General features: G+C 41.9%; 1 protein-coding gene across 3 annotated transcripts in view; it reads left to right on the top strand.

Annotated features, from left to right (window-relative positions):
* Positions 1-342: 342 nt before the first annotated feature.
* Positions 343-20,664, top strand: part of LOC120057413 (lissencephaly-1 homolog B) — a 49,245-nt gene continuing 28,923 nt past the window's right edge. Inside the window, exons 1-4 of one of the 3 annotated variants that reach the window (XM_039006033.1) lie at positions 343-507; positions 15,612-15,763; positions 19,057-19,141; positions 19,268-19,342. In XM_039006033.1, coding sequence (XP_038861961.1) covers positions 15,732-15,763; positions 19,057-19,141; positions 19,268-19,342 — 192 coding nt within the window. In that variant the 5' untranslated portion in view covers positions 343-507; positions 15,612-15,731. Of the gene's footprint in view, positions 508-555; positions 633-11,999; positions 12,021-15,611; positions 15,764-19,056; positions 19,142-19,267; positions 19,343-20,664 lie in introns of those variants that run through there. The other 2 variants (XM_039006034.1, XM_039006035.1) reach the window with 2 other exon arrangements.

Genomic DNA, 20,664 nt, shown 5'->3' with positions numbered 1-20,664 from the left:
GAAGGTTATTGTGGAGATGGCAAAATAGATATTGGGGGTAACAGATGTTATTGTTGAAATGGTTGTTGACATGCTGAACAAACCTAAGGGTGGAGTGTTTCAGCATGATATAAATAACGTTAAATGGGGTTGGGGGTTTGGAGGAGGGTGTGGAAGAAGTTAGGGATTTATTTGGTTTAGAATTTGTTCATGGTAGTACAGAATTGGGCAGACCATGATTGATCGTACATTCCAGCACAGTAGGTGGTGGCGTGCACTTAAACGATTGTTTGCGGACCGCCATGATATCATAGAAGAAGAATTATTATTATTATTATTATTATTGTTCATTTGAACCGGGCGTGCGCACTGCGCTGTCACCGCCTGCGAAGCAACACCAACCGGTGCGCGTACTGAAAACAAGATTGATCCTGCCTGGTGATAGGACATATCCCAGCAAAAACATAACATTTTATCGCCTATTTAGATCACAGAACACGGACTTTGAGACAGATCATACATAGAAGGGTGAGTTGAGTTGATTTTATTATCTTGATAAAACGAAGCGGTAATGATGACGATGTGGCTGCAGTTGTTTTGCGCTTCCCGTCTGTCTCAAAATGGCGGAGAGGCAGTTACAGCAACAACAAACGGTTGGGAAATTGATTATTGTAGCTAAATCATGACATTCTATCTTGTTCTGATACATGTATCCAATGTTGTCTCGACGTGTAGTTTTAATCCATGACATTTGGAAACTTGGCTAGCATTCACGTCGAGTTTGTTTACGTGGAACGTTAGCTTACTAAGATTTTAAACTTTAGTAGCTAACATAGCAAGTCAGCATAGCAATTAGCCACGGCTCAGTTGGTTCGACTTTAAATTGTCCGAATGCGGAATGATTGATTGAAATTACAGAACTATAGAATATAGTATTGGTTTATTACTTCTATTAGGTGACAATGTCATGTTTGGTGAGAGGACTTGGGCAAGATAAAATGCTAACGAACCGCTTCAATTTCGGTCTTACTAGCTAACGTAACAAGCTGCATTCGTCAACTAGCTAACTGGCTGGAAGGGCGTATGTTGGTCATTGCTGCAACCTTGGATAGCCAATTCCCTCCATGCTAGATCATGTAGCTACCTACCGGTATGTTGGCTAGTAAACCACCTATTTAAGTATCACCTTTGCTTTACTACCTGCGCCGATATTTAATCTAGCTAAGGTAAGGAGTTGTCTACTTGTGTAAACACTTTTGGAAAATGGCTAACTATTGTAACGTTAATGTTAGACGTTAGCTAACTAGGGCGTTAACGTTAACTAGGTAACGTTAGCGATCTTGCGTGCCATTTGAGTTAAATTAGTAACATCACATTTCTGGTGTTGATTCCTCGAGCATATATACATGTCGATCAAGGCTTAAATGGGCTGAATGTCCAAAATAAATCACATCGTTCGTGTGATGAAACAGCTTGTTTGCCACCAGAATATAAGCTAAACAGGGTGGAGTTTTCGCATTATGGTGTTTATCATGAATAACGTTACACAGAAAGTTGTTTCTGGTTGTCTAGTGGCTACTCTACATCGAACATTCGCTGGGTGTATATCTACATTTCGCTTCAGATATTATAACGTTAAGCTAGCTAACTGGCTAACGTTATATTCACGATTTGTGTTGTCAACAGTTAGCAAGCCAGAAGGGTATTTTCATGAGCCTTTATGGCAAAGACAACGTAGTTTGAGCTAGCTAACGTTAGCTTTCACTGGAGGGGACTCATAGAAAATAAAAGTAACGTTAATGGCGTATTTCTGTAAGCACTAACTCCGCCATGGTTTGTTTGCAGAGGCCAATGTGAAAATGAATGGCGTATAAGGTCTGTGGTAAACGCATGCTTAGATCTTATACATATTGTTCTGAGATGCTCTTAAGCAGCTAATGTCACATTTTGTGAATTTTGAATTATGTAATCAGAACAAGCACATTACGTTTTAGTAATTTAGCAGACGCTCTTATCTACCTGCCGCATGTAAAGGCGTCATAATTCATAAAGGTCATGTTAACTGACTCTTTATTTCACAGAACAAACCATATAAGATCTTCTAAGCCTGTGTTAACCTTAGACCCTATTTTTGGTGTTTATCCCAAAACCCCATTCCCCCATAGGAATGGCTGAATGAACCAGAGGTAATTCATTTCCGTTTTTTAGGACAACAAGCTGGCGAGCTCTATTAGCCGAGTTTGTTTTGCATGGCCCACCCGGTGGGTGGAGATTACCCTTGAGGACCAATTGAATGGTCTAAAATGAATTATTAACTGGGTAGTTTGAGCCCTGGGTGCTGATTGGCTGTCTGCCGTGGTATACCATGGGTATGACACAAATATATTTTTACTGCTCTAATTACATTGGTAACCAGTTTATAATAGCAATAAGGCACCTCAGGGATTTGTGGTATATGGCCTATATACCATGGCTAAGGGCTGTGTCCAGGCACTCCACTATGCGTTGTGCTTAAGAACAGCACTTAGCCGTGGTATATTGGCCATATACCACACCCCCTCGTGCCTTATTGCTTAATTAACTCAGCAAACTTGGGGCACTGGGCCATACAAAACGAACTCTCCCAATGCTGTCTTGACACAGCTGTTTGTGATGTGGGCTGACATTACCTTTGAACCCACTAACAATTCAATGTTGTTTTTTTACCAACCATCAAGGTACATCTGATCTGAATTCTAGGTCATTATTTGCATTTAAGCTAGAAGGCAGCTGTCATCCATGATTTGAGTGAGGGTGGAACGAACAGCGAGCAACAGGACATTAAAAACAACAATTAATGAGCCTGTGCTAAACTTCACTGTTTTTGTCAGTCTGCTATTATTAGTGGGTCTGAAATTGACACGCTTAAAAAAGATGAGCAAACATTATAATTAAAATATTGAGTTATTATATTATTTTATACTAATACAGTTGCTCAGAGAATGAGATTTTGTTTAACTAATACTTTTTTTTCTTCTCAAAGGTAGGGGTCAAAATGATTGACAACTATGTTTTAACACCTTTCAATACCTCACCTTGTGAGGATAATGACACAGAGCCTTTTTCTAAAATGTTTTATGAGTTGGAGAACACATTGGGAGAGAGCAAAGACCATTCCTCCATACAGAATCCTTCCAGATCCTTGATATCATTCATCTGCACTTATGGACTGGCCTCTTCATGTCTGGAGACTGAGATGGCCATTTGCAAAATATTGATTTTGTGGCCAATTAACAATTTCTTTGTGGATTTTGATGTGTGCTTGGGGTTGTTGTCTTGCTGGAAGATCCACTTGTGTCCAAGTTTCAGCCACCTGGCAGAGGCAAACGTGTATGTATATATATCGTTTTTTTGTGTGTCTTTGTACTTGGTAAAGTTCATGATGCCATTGACCTTAACAAGGGCCCCAGGACCAGTGGAAGCAAAATAGCCCCATAACATAGTTCCACCACCATGTTTTACAGTAGGTATTAGTGATGGGGGCAAAAATTGATAGTTACATATCAGGTAGTGATGTTAATCGTTTAGCTGCTGGAAATGCATTTAACCGGTCATGCTTATCAGGCTATAAGTTCATTTGAGTAATTTAGTGGAATTAAATTGGCGCAGCATACAAAACCTAGTTTGAGGAGCTGAATGGCCTATCACCTGTCAGTCAGTGCGAGAGCAACTCCTCAAAAAGCTGGTAGTGGAGTGAAATGTGCTTTTATAAGCCCAGTCATTGTGCAACAAATAATTTAAAATTAAATTGCATGCTAATAACTGTTTTGATGCCCACCATTTTAAAATAGCTAATATTTTTATTTCACCATTCAACTCCATCTTCTATAGTATCAGCGTGTCACCCACCACTTTACAATGTGAGGTTGAGGCAGTATAATTGTACTTCAAATAATGAGGAATGTCTTACCTGGCTTCAAAATAGCCTAGCCAAAATCCAACCATAGAAATGTGGAGGCAATTCTTTATAAAGACTACCTCATGTCATTAACCAGCATTTCTCTCCTATTCTATTGGTTTTCATAACTTTATTTCGTTGTCCAGAACCCAAAGGCACAATCCTAGTCATATTAGCAACCCATATTAGTTGTTGCTGTTATATTCCCTCGCTTTCTAAGTTTCTAACATAAATGTTTGTCTCGGTCAGATTAGGGCTGGGTGATATGGCCAAAATATATCATATATGGTATTTTTCAAATCTTTGACGATATTACGGTATTTTATGTTTTTGATTAATAGAAGTTCAACATTTGCTTTATGAGTAGTGTGTGACCCTAGGGTGGCAACACATATATTCTAAATTATTTATACTTTTCAGTTCAACTTCAACCTAAAACAATTTCCATCCATTTCTGCATTTCCTGCACTCATTTGAGATCTTTTCCAGACTTCCACGATGTGGGCAAAAATATTAGGCCTTATTTTTAACCATATGTTGCAATTGCGATTTAGATCAAAACACTTGAGTGAACTTCTGGAATCATGGAAATAGAATGTTTATTATAATTCTATAGTTATAATATAAATAATAGTGTGCACTTTGAATAGTGTTGTTTGACATGACAACGAATGAAAATGCCATGGACGTGTTATTGTGACAGGTTAGGAACCAATATGATGTTCAGTGTTTCCTAGGGGACCCTATAATTTTTGGCTACATTAAATCTTTATTCATATAGCCAACATATTCATGCTTCGCATATTCCTATTTGATTTAGAAGATACTGTTGCACAAAAAAACATGCTGATTTTAAGCCTCCACCAGTACTGGTATCGGGCTGTATTAGCTAGATACCTTTGCTCTGACTCAGTACTTTTATCTAGTTAGCTAGCCAGCTAACTAGCGATTAGCATTAGTGGCTAACATAATTTAGCTTAACTTGCTAAGAGAATACAAACTAGCTGTTTGCAGATGTAAGAATGACAAACTAATATTGCTATTATAGAACACTTTTGGATTTATATTAACATCAAAGTGGAAGCAACATCGTTGTCATCAACATTGTTGCATGTGCTGCATTGACCATGCAGACTGAACGAAAGTGTCTCGTGGTCAAGCAACAAATGCGCTCGTTGAGTGACAGGGACTAGGGAGAGCGAGAGAGAGGACTCAAGTAGCGGAGTAAACTATAAAAATGGACGTTACACACGGCGTATCACATTTAACAATCCAAAACATTCAAATGCCGTTATAGAAGGTAAAGTAAAAACCCAAACCCGTCCGTGCCTAAATACCGCTATATAGTAGAATACGGCATACCGCCCAGCCCCATGTCAGTGTTTTCCCACAAATTGCATTTTGGTAAATGTTTAAACATGTTTATTTAGCTGCTTCATTACAGCAGTTGCATATTCAATAATGGGTTATAGACTTTTTACTGTAAGACAATGGGTGTGCTATTGTTGCATGCTTTCACTAAGCGCTTAATGAAAAATGTCAGTTCCTTGTACAAGCATGTATAGTATTTTCTGTTGGTCACGTCATTTTGTTTGGACATTTTTTAACAATTTGTGACCGGTGAATGAGGGTCGGTGAGTCGGCAGCAAAATTGCCCGAAATGTGCATCCCTAATATCGGGATATTATTTTTGGCGATGTGGCGACAATATCGCGTTCAAAATGTTGAGTTAGTTGGCTGTGCCTGCAACAAAGCTCCAGTGTTGTTATCGTAGCTTGTTCTCAGTATTTTTAAATAGGGAGCCAATTTGTTTTCAGCACATATTTCCATGACTGATCAATACTCGTTTTCTCATGACTCTCATTTCCCTCTGCAGAAGACATGATGAGCAATATGTTTGGAACATCGAAACTAGGGCTGCATGATTAATGCAATTCAGATCGAAATTGTGATATTGGTATGTTGAATATCCGTATCGCAAGAGGCTGCGATTTTCTCCTTTCTTTGACGATCTGTTAAAACAACTAGACTCCGGTACCTCCTCCAATGAGACGATCTAGACTGTTCATTCACTCTCTGCTTGGAATGCACATGCAGACCAATCACAAGCTTCCCCGCTTAGAGCACGCAGTTAGGTGCTGGTGGGCGGGGAGAGAAAGTGCTTTACCAAAGACGGTACAATATGAGGTTTAGAAACTCTGTGGCTTTACCTTTAACTCTGTGTGTTGGAAACATGAGTGCTGTTAGTATTAACGACAGTGTCGTATATGGTGCCAAATAAGGGCGCCTCTTCAGTAGTATGGCAGTATTTTGGCACCAGGCAAACCAATGACAACCAAATGCAAGTTGTGTTAATAAAAGTACCTCAGATTTGTGGCGACTACAAGAGGCAACACAACAAATTGATTCAATCATTTGAAGAATGGTGGTGAAAAAACCCAGCAGCAAAGCCCCTCAGCCACAACCAGCCATCTACGTCAAACAGGCATTGATTGCCGATGTGTTTTCAAGTATAATGCCCTACCTAAAACATCCCGCAGACACATCAGAGGCTATCACCTATCACATAGCCAAATACATGGTTCCTATTTACAGTTGCAAAGACAGCTTCAAGAATATGATAAACAAGCTGGACAGGAGATTCAATATTCCATCATATTTCTCCCAAGTCGCCATCCCAGCACTATAACAAAATTAAGGGAGAAGTTTAAACATGTCGCGTTGAATGACTGGACCAGACTCCAATGTTTTGAACACAGGCTACACCTTGTAATCGGTAGGCTACGTGTTACATGTTTTTAAGGCATTTTGATATTACATTTTAATGATTGAGCCTACTTATGCATCATTACACAATCATAAGGCTATGGCTGCCTGAATAAATAAATAATTAACTTTAAGTTATTTAAGAACTCATAATGGTAAAATAGTAAATAGGAACTCTTTATTCATTAATAAGTGCTGTGCTTATACCACACTATATTATTAGCGTCCTCCATTTGCTATTCAAGTGCATAGATTACGTACTTTTTCCCGCTGCCCCTGTTTGGAGACAGCTGCATCAAAACAAATGTCACACATATATATATATATATATATTATTATTATTTAGTATATGTAAAGACGAGATTAAATCAAGAATAGTCTGATGGGTGACAATATTAGCCTATGTTATCACTTGTGGATGATGCCCAGCATAAGAAACAAGGACTTTTTTGTGACTTTTTCAACTCATAGTCGCACACCTCATGTAGCCTGGCCCGTATGTTTTGATAAGGTTTTGTATCGCAATTTAAGTGGCCAAATAACTTCTTTAAAACGAAGCCCATTAATCCGCTTTACAAGGGTTGTAGAGCTTAATTAGCATACATAAGCAGCGCGTGAGTTTCACGTTTGGGGAAGATAATTTTCACCGTAAAAATTCACCTTTATAATAAAAGCATTACATGCATAATCGCATTTCGGTCACTTTTGATAATGGTGTTTTCTTACTAATGGAACATTCACTCTTATAGCTTACTGCCATGTGCGCATTGCTGTGCTTATAATGTGAGGAAATAGCCTAATAGTTTAACAACATTTTAAGCTAAATGTTCTGATCTGTTGCGTGAGCCACAATGCGTATTTTTTTTTATTTTGATGCTAGTATTTGTATTAATTTGGCATCTATCGCATCCCACAACTGTCCCAGACTATGTGTGGAATATTATTTTTTAGCATAGAATAGTTAAACTTTTGTACTATGGGGGATAGTAGATTGACATAGGCTAGCGCTTTTGCTGTTTGTTAGTTGTTTGCTGATGAAAAGTAAATGTGGACAGTTCTTCCAATATCTTCAATATGCATCTCGGAATTGGATAAGGGTGCGTCCCCAATGTGTCTGGCTTCATTTGTAGCCTGTGAGAAAGAGTCGATCAGGTGATTGAGAGCTTTTTGAGTGAGAGATGCTTTGACGCTTGCAGCGCTCGGAGAAGGGCACAACGCAGCACTCCGGGCCAAGGGCACAATTGCCACTGGAGGCAAAAGGCATGGATTGTTTTAGGGTGCATTACTGCCACACAGAGGGGATGCCGCCATGAAATTTGAGGCATTATCAAGTGCTTGTCAAATTGTGAATGAGAAACTGATAAAGTGTGTACGCCCTGCACACAAAAATAAATAAAGCAGAGCTCATGCCTTTCAAGCTACTTTTTTCAAATCATCATTAGTTGCATCATGCAGCCGTACAATGTATTAAAAATCAAAACATGTAGAACAACTAAAGTTACATTAATAACTCTAAATTGAGCATGTAGGAGTACCTATTTCTTTGTTAACCGCTCAACACAGAATAGCCGCATGTGCGCACTCCCTCAAAGCGTTTGGAGAAAATATTTATATATTATTCAGCTTTGTTCAATTGTATTCTTCATACTATAAAATAATGTTACAGAATTCGAAGGAAATCTTATCTGCTAAATGTGTAGCCCACAGCCATTTGGCATAGCCAGATAAGGGGCGGCAGAGCCTAGTGGTTAGAGCGTTTAACCAGTAACGGATCAAATCCCCGAGCTGACAAGTTAAAAATCTGTCGTTCTTAACTGACTTGCCTAGTTAAATAATGTGTATATATATATTTTTTTACTCAGACTATGCTATTCTGTTCTTCTGAAATAGACTACATTTTCTTCATATCATGTTTCTTTAGACCTGTCTAAAATAACTAAATGGATTTATTGTGAAGGTGTAGGCTATATTACATGGATTTATTAGACTTTTTAAAAAGTTCCAAAGGTCTGCATCAGTGGCTTGTAGGCTATACGTTGAAGCCAGGAGATGCTAAATGTGTTTATGTTCATTAACGGTCAATTACCGTGAGACCGACCCAGTTATTTGCTTGACAATCACCATCTGAGGAAATGATCACCACATCCCTAAACGGTACACAATTTGAGCGAGTTCCTTCCTACAAATATCCTGGTATTTGGCTTGATACCAAACTGTAATTTAAAGAACATGTCACTGAGCTGAAGAAGTTGAAGTTCAAGGTTCAAGCATGTCTGAATTTTCTTAATAGGAAATAAATTGTCAAGGCCACTTTTCTGTCTATTTTAGATTATGGGGATATTATCTACACTACATACACAAAAGTATGAGGACACCCCTTCAAATTACTGAATTCTGCTATTTCAGCCACACCCTTTCCTGTCAGGTGTATAAAATCAAGCACACAGCCATGCAATCTCCTTAGACAAACATTGGCAGTAGAATGACCTTACTGGGGAGTTCATTGACTTTCAACATGGCATCGTCAAATCAGGTTTTATTTGTCTCATGCATCGAATACCACAGGTGTAGACCTTACTGTCATAGGATGCCACCTTTCCAACAAGTCACTTTGTTAAATGTATGCACTGCTAGAGCTGCCCCAGTCAAGTGCAAGTACTGTTATTGCTCTAGGAGCAAGAACGGCTCAGCCTCAAAGTGGTAGGCCACACAAGCTCACAGAACGGGACCGCTGATTGCTGAAGCTCGCAGCGCGTTAAAAATCGTCTGTCCTAGGCTGCAACACTCAATACCAAGTTCATAACTGCGTCTGGAAGTTACGTCAGTACAATAACTGTTCGTCAGGAGCTTCATGAAATGGGTTTCCATGGCCGACCAGCCGCACACAAGCCTAAGATCACCATGCGCAACGCCAAGCGTCGGCTGGAGTGGTGTAAAGCTCACTGCCATTGGACTCTGGAGCAGTGGAAACGTATTCTCTGGAGTGATGAATCACGCTTCCACATCTGGCAGTCCGATGGACGAATATGGGTTTGGCTGATGCCAGGAGAATGCTACCTGCCCCAATGCATAGTCCCAACTGAAGTTTTGTGAAGGAGGAATAATGGTCTGGGGCTGTTTTTGATGGTTTGGGTTAGGCACCTTAGCTCCAGTGAAGGGAAATCTTAACGCTGTGCTTCCAACTTTGTGGCAACAGTTTGGGGAAGGCCGTTTCCTGTTTCTGCATGACAATGCCCCCATGCACAAAGCAAGGTCCATACAAAAATGGTTTGTCAAGATCGGTGTGAAAGAACTTGACTAGCATGCACAGAGCCCTGACCTCAACCCTATTGAACACCTCACCGACTGCAAGCCAGGCCTATTTTCCCAACATCAGTGCCCGACTTTACTAATGCTCTTGTGGCTGAATGGAAGCAAGTCCCCGCAGCAATGTTCCAACATCTAGTGGAACGCCTTCCCTGAAGAGTGGAGGCTGTTATAGCAGCAAAGAGGGGACCAACTCCATATTAAGGCCCATGATTTTAGAATGAGATGTGTATCTGACGCGAGTTACATTCCTTACCAAAAGACAACCGTTTAATCCCAAATTCTAAATCCAATGGTTGATTTGAAGTAGTAAAATGTGTTCCAACGAGCTGCAGTTTTGAAATAATTTCTTTGTCTATTTTCCGCTTAGGCTACTTTGCGAACTGCTAGTGCCATTCGGATTTGGTCAGCCTAGGCCAGTACACGAACAGTCAAATGCCCATCCCTTTGTGTGTGGCCTAAATGTTGTCCAGTAATACTACCCCTAGCTCCTCTCTAAGAACCCGGTTGTCTATAGGGGCCTTGTGTGTCTGTGACTCTCTGGATGGTTTGGAGAGTTAGTCTCCTAGCTAAGTCTACTGTGGTATTACTTACTGTACGGTCTGGCTGTTGTGTATGATGTAGTTCACAGATTGAGAGAATGAGAGCTGGACAGGAGACAAGTAACTGACCTACCTTGAGATCTGTGGCGCATGCTACATGAACTTTTGGCGCAAAACTGAATGTTTGACTGGACAGTGACTGGACTGCATTAGATACTGATACAGTTCCTTCAGAAAGTATTCACACCACCCTTGATTTTTCCAAATTTAGTTGTTACAAAGTGGGATTAAAATGGATTTAATTGTATTTTTTTTATCAGCGATCTACACAATACTCCAATGTAAAAAAATAAATAAATAAAAATGTTTTAAATATGTCCACAGTTTCGGCCCCCCCTTCGGTTCTCTGGCAGGCTATTCCAGAGGCTGTGGGCATAATAACTAAATCATCTCACACTTTTTCTTTTTTTTGTTACATTTGTGCCCAGGTGTGGATAAAAACACTGGTGGGCTAGCACTGCTAGTGTTAGCCTGCTCTGTTTTCACAATGGCTAGCAGCTAACTGCTACTTAACAGGAATCCTGGACACACACTTGCAGTTCCAGCCATAAAGTCTCACCGTGTTGCAGAATCCGTACCAATACAAACTTTACCTATGATTAAAAATGCTGTTCATTGACTACAGCTCGGCATTTAACACCATACCCTGGGTCTCGACCTCGCCCTGTCCAACTGAGTCCTGGACTTTCTGATGGGCCGCCCCCAGGTGGTGAGGGTAGGAAACAACATCTCCACCCCGCTGATCATCAACACTGGGGCCCCACAAGGGTGCGTTCTCAGCCCTCTCCTGTACTCCCTGTTCACCCATGACTGCGTGGCCATGCACGCCTCCAACTCAATCATCAAGTTTGCAGACGACACTACAGTGTTAGGCATGATTACCAACAACGACGAGACGGCCTACAAGGAGGAAGTGAGGGACCTCGGAGTGTGGTGTCAGGAAAATAACCTCACACTCAACGTCAACAAAACAAAGGAGATGATCGTGGACTTCAGGAAACAGCAGAGGGAGCACCCCCCCTATTCACATCGAGGGGACAGTAGTGGTGGAAAGTTTTAAGTTCCTCGGCGTACACATCACGGACAAACTGAAATGGTCCACCCACACAGACAGCGTGGTGAACAGCGCCTTCTCTTCAACCTCAGGAGGCTGAAGAAATTTGGCTTGTCACAAAAAACACTCACAAACTTTTACAGATGCACAATCGAGAGCATCCTGTCGGGCTGTATTACCACCTGGTACGGCAACTCCTCCTCCCACAACCGAGAGGCTCTCTAGAGGGTAGTGAGGTCTGCACAACGCATTACGCAAACTACCTGCCCTCCAGGACACCTACACCACCCGATGTCACAGGACGGCCAAAAAGATCATCAAGGACAACAATTACCCGAGACACTCCTGTTCACCCTGCTATCATCCAGAAGGCGAGGTCAGTACAGGTGCATCAAAGATGGGACAGAGAGACTGAAAAACAGCTATCTCAAGGCCATCAGACTGTTAAACAGCCATCACTAACATTGAGTGGCTGCTGCCAACAGACTCAAATCTCGAGCCACTTTAATAATTAATTATTGGATGTAAAAAATTTATCACTAGTCACTTTAAAAACAATGCCACTTTATATAATGATTACATACCCTACATTACTCATCTCATACGTACAGTTGAAGTCGGAAGTTTACATACACTTAGGTTGGAGTCATTCAAACTTGTTTTTCAACCACTCCACAAATGTCTTGTTAAGAAACTATAGTTTTGGCAAGTCGGTTAGGACATCTACTTTGTGCATGACACAAGTAATTTTTCAAACAATTGTTTACAGACAGATTATTTCACTTATAATTCACTGTATCACAATTCCAGTGCGACAGAAGTTTACATACACTAAGTTGACTGTGCCTTTAAACAGCTTGGAATATTCCAGAAAATGATGTCTTGGTTTAGAAGCTTAATTGACATCATTTGAGTCAATTGGAGGTGTACCTGTGGATGTATTTCAAGGCCTACCTTCAAACTCAGTGCCTCTTTGCTTGACATCATGGGAAAATCAAAAGAAATCAGCCAAGACATCAGAAAAAAATTGTAGACCTCCACAAGTCTGGTTCATTCTTGGGAGCAATTTCCAAACGCCTGATGGTACCATGTTCATCTGTACAAACAATAGTACGCAAGTATAAACACCATGGGACTACGCAACCGTCATACCGCTCAGGAAGGAGACGCGTTCTGTCTCCTGGAGATGAACGTACTTTGGTGCAAAAAGTGCAAATCAATCCCAGAACAACAGCGAAGGACCTTGTGAAGATGCTGGAGGAAACTGGTACAAAAGTATCTATATCCACAGTAAAACGAGTCCTATATCGACAGAACTGAAAGGCCGCTCAGCAAGGAAGAAGCCACTGCACCAAAACCGCCATAAGAAAACCAGACTACGGTTTGCAACTGCACATGGGGACAAAGATTGTACTTTTTGGAGAAATGTCCTCTGGTCTGATGAAACAAATAGAAATGTTTGGCCATAATGACCATCGTTATGTTTGGAGGAAAAAGGGGGAGGCTTGCAAGCCGACGAACACCAACCCAACCGTGAAGCATGGGGGTGGCAGCATCATGTTGTGGGGGTGCTTTGCTGCAGGAGGGACTGGTGCACTTCACAAAATAGAAAGCATCATGAGGAAGAAAAATGTGGATATATTGAAGCAACATCTCAAGACATCCGTCAGGAAGTTAAAGCTTGGTTGCAAATGGGTCTTCCAAATGGACAATTACACCAAGCATACTTCCAAGGTTGTGACAAAATGGCTTAAGGACAACGAAGTCAAGGTATTGGAGTGGCCATCACAAAGCCCTGACCTCAAGCCTGTAGAAAATGTGTGGGCAGAATTGAAAAAGCGTGTGCAAGCAAGGAGGTCTACAAGCCTGACTAAGTTATGCTAGTTCTTTCAGGAGGAATGGGCCAACGTTCAGCCAACTTATTGTGGGAAGCTTGTGGAAGGCTACCCGAAAAGTTTGACCTAAGTTAAACAATTTAAAGGCAATGCTACCAAATACTAATTGAGTGTATGTAAACTTCTGACCCACTGGGAATGTGATGAAATAAATAAAAGCTGAAATAAATCATTCTCTCTACTATTATTCTGACATTTCACGTTCTTAAAATAAAGTGGTGATCCTAACTCACCTAAGACTGGGAATTTTTACTCCGATTAAATGTCAGGAATTGTGGAAAACTGAGTTTAAATGTATTTGGCTAAGGTGTATGTAAACTTCCGACATCAACTGTAAACTCAGCAAAAAAATAAACATCCTCTCACTGTCAACTGCGTTTATTTTCAGCAAACTTAACGTGTAAATATTTGTATGAACATAAGATTCAACAACTGAGACATAAACTGAACATGTTCCACAGACATGTGACTAACAGAAATTGAATAATGTGTACCAAAACATAGGGGGTGTCAAAATCAAAAGTAACAGTCAGTATCTGGTGTGGCCACCAGCTGCATTAAGTACTGCAGTGCATCTTCTCCTCATGGACTGCACCAGATTTGCCAGTTCTTGCTGTGAGATGTTACCCCACTCTTCCACCAAGGCACCTGCAAGTTCCCGGACATTTTGGGGGGATAGGCCCTAGCCCTCACCCTCCGATCCAACAGGTCCTAGATGTGCTCAATGGGATTGAGATCCGGGCTCTTTGCTGGCCATGGCAGAACACTGACATTCCTATCTTGCAGGAAATCACGCACGAACGAGCAGTATGGCTGGTGGCATTGTCATGCTGGAGGGTCATGTCAGGATGAGCCTGCAGGAAGGGTACCACATGAGGGAGGAGGGTGTCTTCCCTGTAATGCACAGTGTTGAGATGCCTGCAATGACAACAAGCTCAGTCCGATGATGCTGTGACACACCGCCCCAGACCATGACGGACCCTCCACCTCCAACTCGATCCCATTCCAGAGTACAGGCCTCGGTGTAACGCTCATTCCTTCGACGATAAACGCGAATACGACCATCACCCCTGGTGAGACAAAACCGCGACTCGTTCAGTGAAGAGCACTTTTTGCCAGCCCTGTCTGGTTCAGCGACGGTGGGTTTGTGCCCATAGGCGACGTTGTTGCCGGTGATGTCTGGTGAGGACCTGCCTTACAACAGGCCTACACGCCCTCAGTCCAGCCTCTCTCAGCCTATTGCGGACAGTCTGAGCACTGATGGAGGGATTTTGTGTTCCTAGTGTAACTCGGGCAGTTGTTGCCATCCTGTACCTGTCCCGCAAGTGTGATGTTCGGATGTACCAATCCTGTGCAGGTTTTTGTTACACGTGGTCTACCACTGCAAGGACGATCAGCTTTCCGTCCTATCTCCCTGTAGCGCTGTCTTGGGCGTCTCACAGTACAGACATTTCTTGCAATTTATTGACCTAGCCACATCTGCAGTCCTCATGCCTAATGTATGTTTATGCAGATGAGCAGGGACCCTGGGCATCTTTCTTTTGGTGTTTTTCAGAGTCAGTTGAAAGGCCTCTTTAGTGTCCTAATTTTCAGAACTGTGACCGTAGTTGCCTACCGTCTGTTAGTGTCTTAACAACCGTTCCACAGGTGCATATTCATTAATTGTTTATGGTTCATTGAACAAACATGGGAAACAGTGTTTAAACCCTTTACAATGAAGATCTGTGAAGTTATTTGGATTTTTATGAATTATCTTTGAAAGACAGGGTCTTGAAAAAGGGACGTTTCTTTTTTTGCTGAGTTTATATAGCACTATTAGCCTAAACCTGTTCCACACCTGTCAGTCCAGACTGAGAGGAGCAGGTGAGCCTTGCCATTAGGCAGAATGGCAGATATCAGTCATTGTTTGTGTACCATGTTCATTTCTTATCTGTAATTGTTTTCCGTCAACAACCAGTACATTTTTGTCTCTCTTCCACTCTCCCTCTACCTCTGCTTTGCTTTTCTCCCCCGTGTTTTCTGGCTGCCTCTCTCTCGCTCTCTCGCTCTCTCTGTCTTTTGTGGAATACCAGTTATAGTTTCTGAGGGTTGAAGTCTGAACGACTGACCGAGGGACCTGAGAACCCCCCTACACCATCTCACCCTGTCTCACCCGCCTCCCCCAGAGGGAGAGAGCAGCCACTACAGCCAACATGGTGCTGTCACAGAGACAAAGAGACGAACTGTAAGTACACACACACACACTAGTGATATGGGGGGGCGGGGATCGATAGTTACATATCGCAATATTATTTTGGACGATATTACATTGATACTTTGACTCAAAGTATCGATTTGTAATGCTAGGTAGCATTAGCTAGCGATAGCTGGCTGTACATTTGCCAAAACGGCGATATTTTTCATCCTATGGTTTGTTCTAAATCTTTTTAAACAGTGCGGCAACATGTTTTCCGCACCTATTTCCTTGATTGCTCAAAACAAATTTTGTCATGCTCTTTTTTTCTTTCTCTCTGCAGCAGGAATATAGTGAGCAATATGTTTGGAACATCAGATTGCAATAAAATCTCAAATCGCAATACATATCGTATACACGTCATTTTGTGAGGTCCCTGGCAATTCCCACCTCCATTTTTTTTGGGGTGTGTGTTCGGATGTTTTCACACTTGGTCCCTTTCAGACAATGTTTTTAACTTTGTGCGTTTTGCTTAATTTTTTTGTGCAGTTTGAACACTCCAAAGGATCTCAGACCCCTCAAAAGTGCCCCCGACGTGAACCAAACAGAGGTTTTTTGAGTTCTCTCTTTTGTGGCACCAATGTGAGGGTTTATGGCAGGGTAAACGGTGTTGCAGTACTCTAGTGGGTGGTGTGGGAATTATGACATGCGAGCTTGGGGAGCTTTGCATTAACATTGTCCTAAAAAAGGGAACCGGGGGTGGTCTCGGTTTGCTTCAGGGGCTCTTTTGAGGGGGTTTGAGTTCACAAAAATTAGCTGAAAGAGAACACGTGTGAAAACACCCTTAGATGGGCATTTGAACTTTTTTCCCTATTTAAATAATATCATTATTTTTGGGGGGATATCCGGATAGTTGAAATTCAAAAATATTTGCTTTAGTCTCTTGACCAATCAGAATGACGCTTAAAAAGGCCACAACAGCAAACAATGCACACTTATTTTTAGGGTAATATTCTGGTAGTTTTGGGGTAACAGTAGCCTACGCTAAAAACAGTGAAAAATATTAAAATGTATTTTCTTGTAAAACCAGGGGAGAATGACAGCCCCCTCTCCTTGAAGCCATGAAGGTTAATGTCAACTGCAGGCTGCAGGGAACTGCAGGCTGTTTTCAGGAATCTGTATCCCAGAGCTCTACGCTGACCCTTTTTTGCAAGGTGTGCGAAGTTAAAAAATGTAGGCGCACGCAAAGAAATTTAGGCACACAGTGAAAAATATTTGATCAGGATCGAGGGAAAGATGAACTGAGCAAAGTCCTTGATGAAAACCTTATCAGGACCTCAGACTGGGGGTCAAGGTTCACCTTCCAACAAGAGAACGACCCTAAGCACACAGCCAAGACAACGCAGGAGTGGCTTCGGGACAAGTCTCTGAATGTCCTTGAGTGGCCCAGCCAGAGCCCGGGATTGAACCCGATCGAACATCTCTGGAGAGACCTGAAAATAGCTGTGCAGCAACGCTCCCCATCCAACCTGACAGAGCCCGAGAGGATTTGCAGAGAAGAATGGGAGATACTCTCCAAATACAGGTGTACCAAGCTTGTAGCGTTATACCCAAGAAGACTCGAGGCTGTAACCGATGTCAAAGGTCCTTCAACAAAGTACTGAGTAAAGGGTCTGAATACTTATGTGAATGTGACACACACACCACATTCTCTCTGAAAGAATTGTGCGCACACACTCTCACTCTCCCTCTCTCCGACACGCACACATATTACAATTATCCAACAGCCATTTGAGGAGTGCTGAGGATGTCAGAGATTTTTTGTTGCTGCTCATAGAAAATGTAGCCCTCATCAGAGAATGGAACCAGGCTGCCACTCAGACATACAACTCTGTGTGTGCGCATGCGGTTTTGGTCGCGTTGGTCGATCTGCTTCTCCTGAGTGTCGCCATGTTTCCTTGACAACCATAAACACACCATCTGTGATTCAATTCTCGGTGTGGTTTTCCTAGAGGAAACATATCACTGGACATCACACTCCAGCACACACACCCACTTTCACTGCAGCACAGCTTCTGCCAGACAGACAGGGTGTGGTCTCTTTCTGTCTTAAGGTGGAACTGAGGTTTCTCTTAAGGTGGAACTGCTGATGTCACTGTTGTCATTCAAGGATACATTTAGCAATAAGTCATCACAGAAAACACTGACTCAATAAAACATGCTCGGTTGAAACTGGAATGGTGGACTAACTCAATGTACGTTACAGATAGTTTTTGTAGGTTACATACCTTTTTATGAAGACTTTGAAAACCTTGCAATATTATGTGTGTGTTAGCACCTTACACTCTTGGAAATTGGCCTAATATGGAAGAACTTTAAAAAGCATATGCATGACCATGGCAGTAATTAAAAGAACGCTTTTACAAGGGTTTGAGTGAGAGGTCTAGCTGGTGTCTCCAAGTGGCCACACACCCCTCCAAACTGTGCACAGTTCCTAAGTCATTTCAATGCACTTTTGACTCAAGGAAAGAGGTGCTTTCTTTTAGCTCTCCTAGCTTTGCCGTTGAGGAACTGAAGCAAGCACACTTGCAGTTTTTTTGTTTGGAATACCGCCCTGCGTCCACACCCCAACACAATTACTGTTGTTTACGCAATCCCCAAAAGTTCCTTTTATAAATCCCAATCTGGGTCAGGTGTGCGCGTAACTTGAATCCAACATGGGTTGTTAAAAAAATCGGATTTTAGTGTTCGGCTTTCAGAAGGTACTTCAGACAAACGGATTGTAATTTTGGTGCGCATAGAATGCAATCATGAGTGCTTTCAAGTGCTTGTTCCACAGCAGATGTTCTTCACAATATGACAAACAGGCTCATTCTGTTCAGGACAACCCAGGATGTCACGCATGTTATCCTTGTAACTGTGGATCAAACATGGCAGTCATAAATATTTGATAATGAAAATGTGTAGTGCACATTTGGACTCAAGGGTGTGTGGTTTGCTTCTGTGACATCAAAGCAGTGTTACAATACTCAATTTTTCCTTCACTCAGACAACAAATGTGCAAAAGTAGCCCAATTAGCGAGAGGGATGGAGGCATTTTGTCACGTGTGTTGCTCAACTTTATAATGGCTGTCAGTCAAAACGTATACAGTGCCGTGAAGCGGAGAACCTGAGCCCTGACGTTATGTATAGCATGTGTCTGTACAGCCACTGCATTCCAATTTAGGCGCGTATAAAGGACAATCTGCCATTTAACACGTTTACGGGATGATGGGCTGTGAGTGGAAAGGACTACCAGATCTGTTTTCTCTTCCTCTCTCTCTCTCTCTCTCTGTGTGTGTTAGAAACCGAGCAATAGCAGACTACCTACGCTCCAATGGCTATGAGGAAGCCTACTCCACCTTCAAGAAAGAGGCTGAATTAGATATGGTAAGAGCACACACACACACACTAACTAACCAACACTAACCTATTCTTTTATTTCCTCACAACAATTTTAAACCTCGGTCATTCTCTCATATTTCCATTTCTGTCTCCCCTCCCTCTCTTCCACAGAATGAGGAGTTAGATAAGAAGTACGCTGGTCTTTTGGAAAAGAAATGGACCTCTGTCATCAGATTACAGAAGAAGGTGATTGTTGACGTCACGTTTGTGGCGTTATGGTAGTTGATGTGTATGTCAGTTGACTGTGACTGTTGTATGTGTGAACAGTGCATTCGGAAAGTATTCAGACTAGGGATACACTGATATAAAATTTTTGGCCGATACCGATATTTGATATTTTCCTTGCCAAAAAAACAGATACCGATAACTGATATTTAACAGTTTAGCTACCTTTTTTAAGCATTCTAGTTAAGTTAAATAGTTGAAACACACACCAAAAAGTTATTTTGTTGGCATTTACGTATGTCCCCATTACCAGTAAAACATAATCAAAACCTATTTCTTTAATTTACTTGCTGTGCTGTTTTGTTGTTCATTTGTTCAGTTGTTTAATTCTCAACCAGGATTTCATCATACATGTCAAGCAGTGAAGATTCAGCTCTGTCTGTCAGTGGCCTCTTCCTCGGTGCACACTGTCACTGTGTCCGTTTCCATCTTGTCCAGCTGTGTCTAACATTTCACGTAAAAACCCTTTTTCTTGTCTGCATTGAAGTAGCGGCCCTTGTACCTAGCATCGAGCATGGTGGCGACACAGTGAAGAGGCTCAGAGAGAATGACACCGAATCGCTTGTTCACAGCCACAAGTAGAGTACTTTTGCAAGTTATAACCCCACGGTCTGTGTCGGCAGTTTAGTTGAGCAGGCGTTTCAATGCCATGACAGAGGGTATCACATCTGCTGCAGACAGTTGATGAGCTTATTTCTCGAGTCAGTTGTTCGAATGGCGCTAGGAGTGTGTTCATGTTTCCAAGTTTCAAACATGTTCTCAAATGCCATTGAAATGGCAGCAGTGGTATGAGAACCAGCACATTCTTGAGCATGCAATACTGTTTTCCATATTACGAAATCCTCGTCGACCCACTGTGCTGTCAGACTCCGCATGCCCATGGGGCTGACATCGCTGGTCCAAATGTCAGTCATGAAGCTAATAGCAGTGATGCCCACAGCAAGTAGCTCATGGATGTGCTTTTCAACAATAATGTGTGACTCCGGTAGGGTAACATATGAAAAATAGCGCCTACTTGGTATTGTGTACCGGGGCTCAAGGTGCTCGAACAGTCGGCGAAAGCCAACATCATCCACGACAGAGAACAGTTGATTGTCAAGGGCAATGAATCCCATTATCTTGGCGTTAATGGATTTCGCCTTTGAGTTGTCTCGCTGAAATGTTCTTACTCTTTCAAATGACTGCTCGACTTTAACTTGTTTAGTTGTTGGAATTGTGCGCTTAGTTTTTTTGTGCTTTTTTTCTAAGTAGTCGCTGAACGTCTGGTGGTGATGCACTTTCAA

The sequence above is a fragment of the Salvelinus namaycush genome, chromosome 12 (genome assembly GCF_016432855.1).
Source record: "Salvelinus namaycush isolate Seneca chromosome 12, SaNama_1.0, whole genome shotgun sequence".
Classification (NCBI taxonomy): Eukaryota; Metazoa; Chordata; class Actinopteri; order Salmoniformes; family Salmonidae; genus Salvelinus; species Salvelinus namaycush.
Note: the sequence above shows the minus strand (reverse complement) of the source record. Positions and strands in the feature narration are given on the sequence as shown.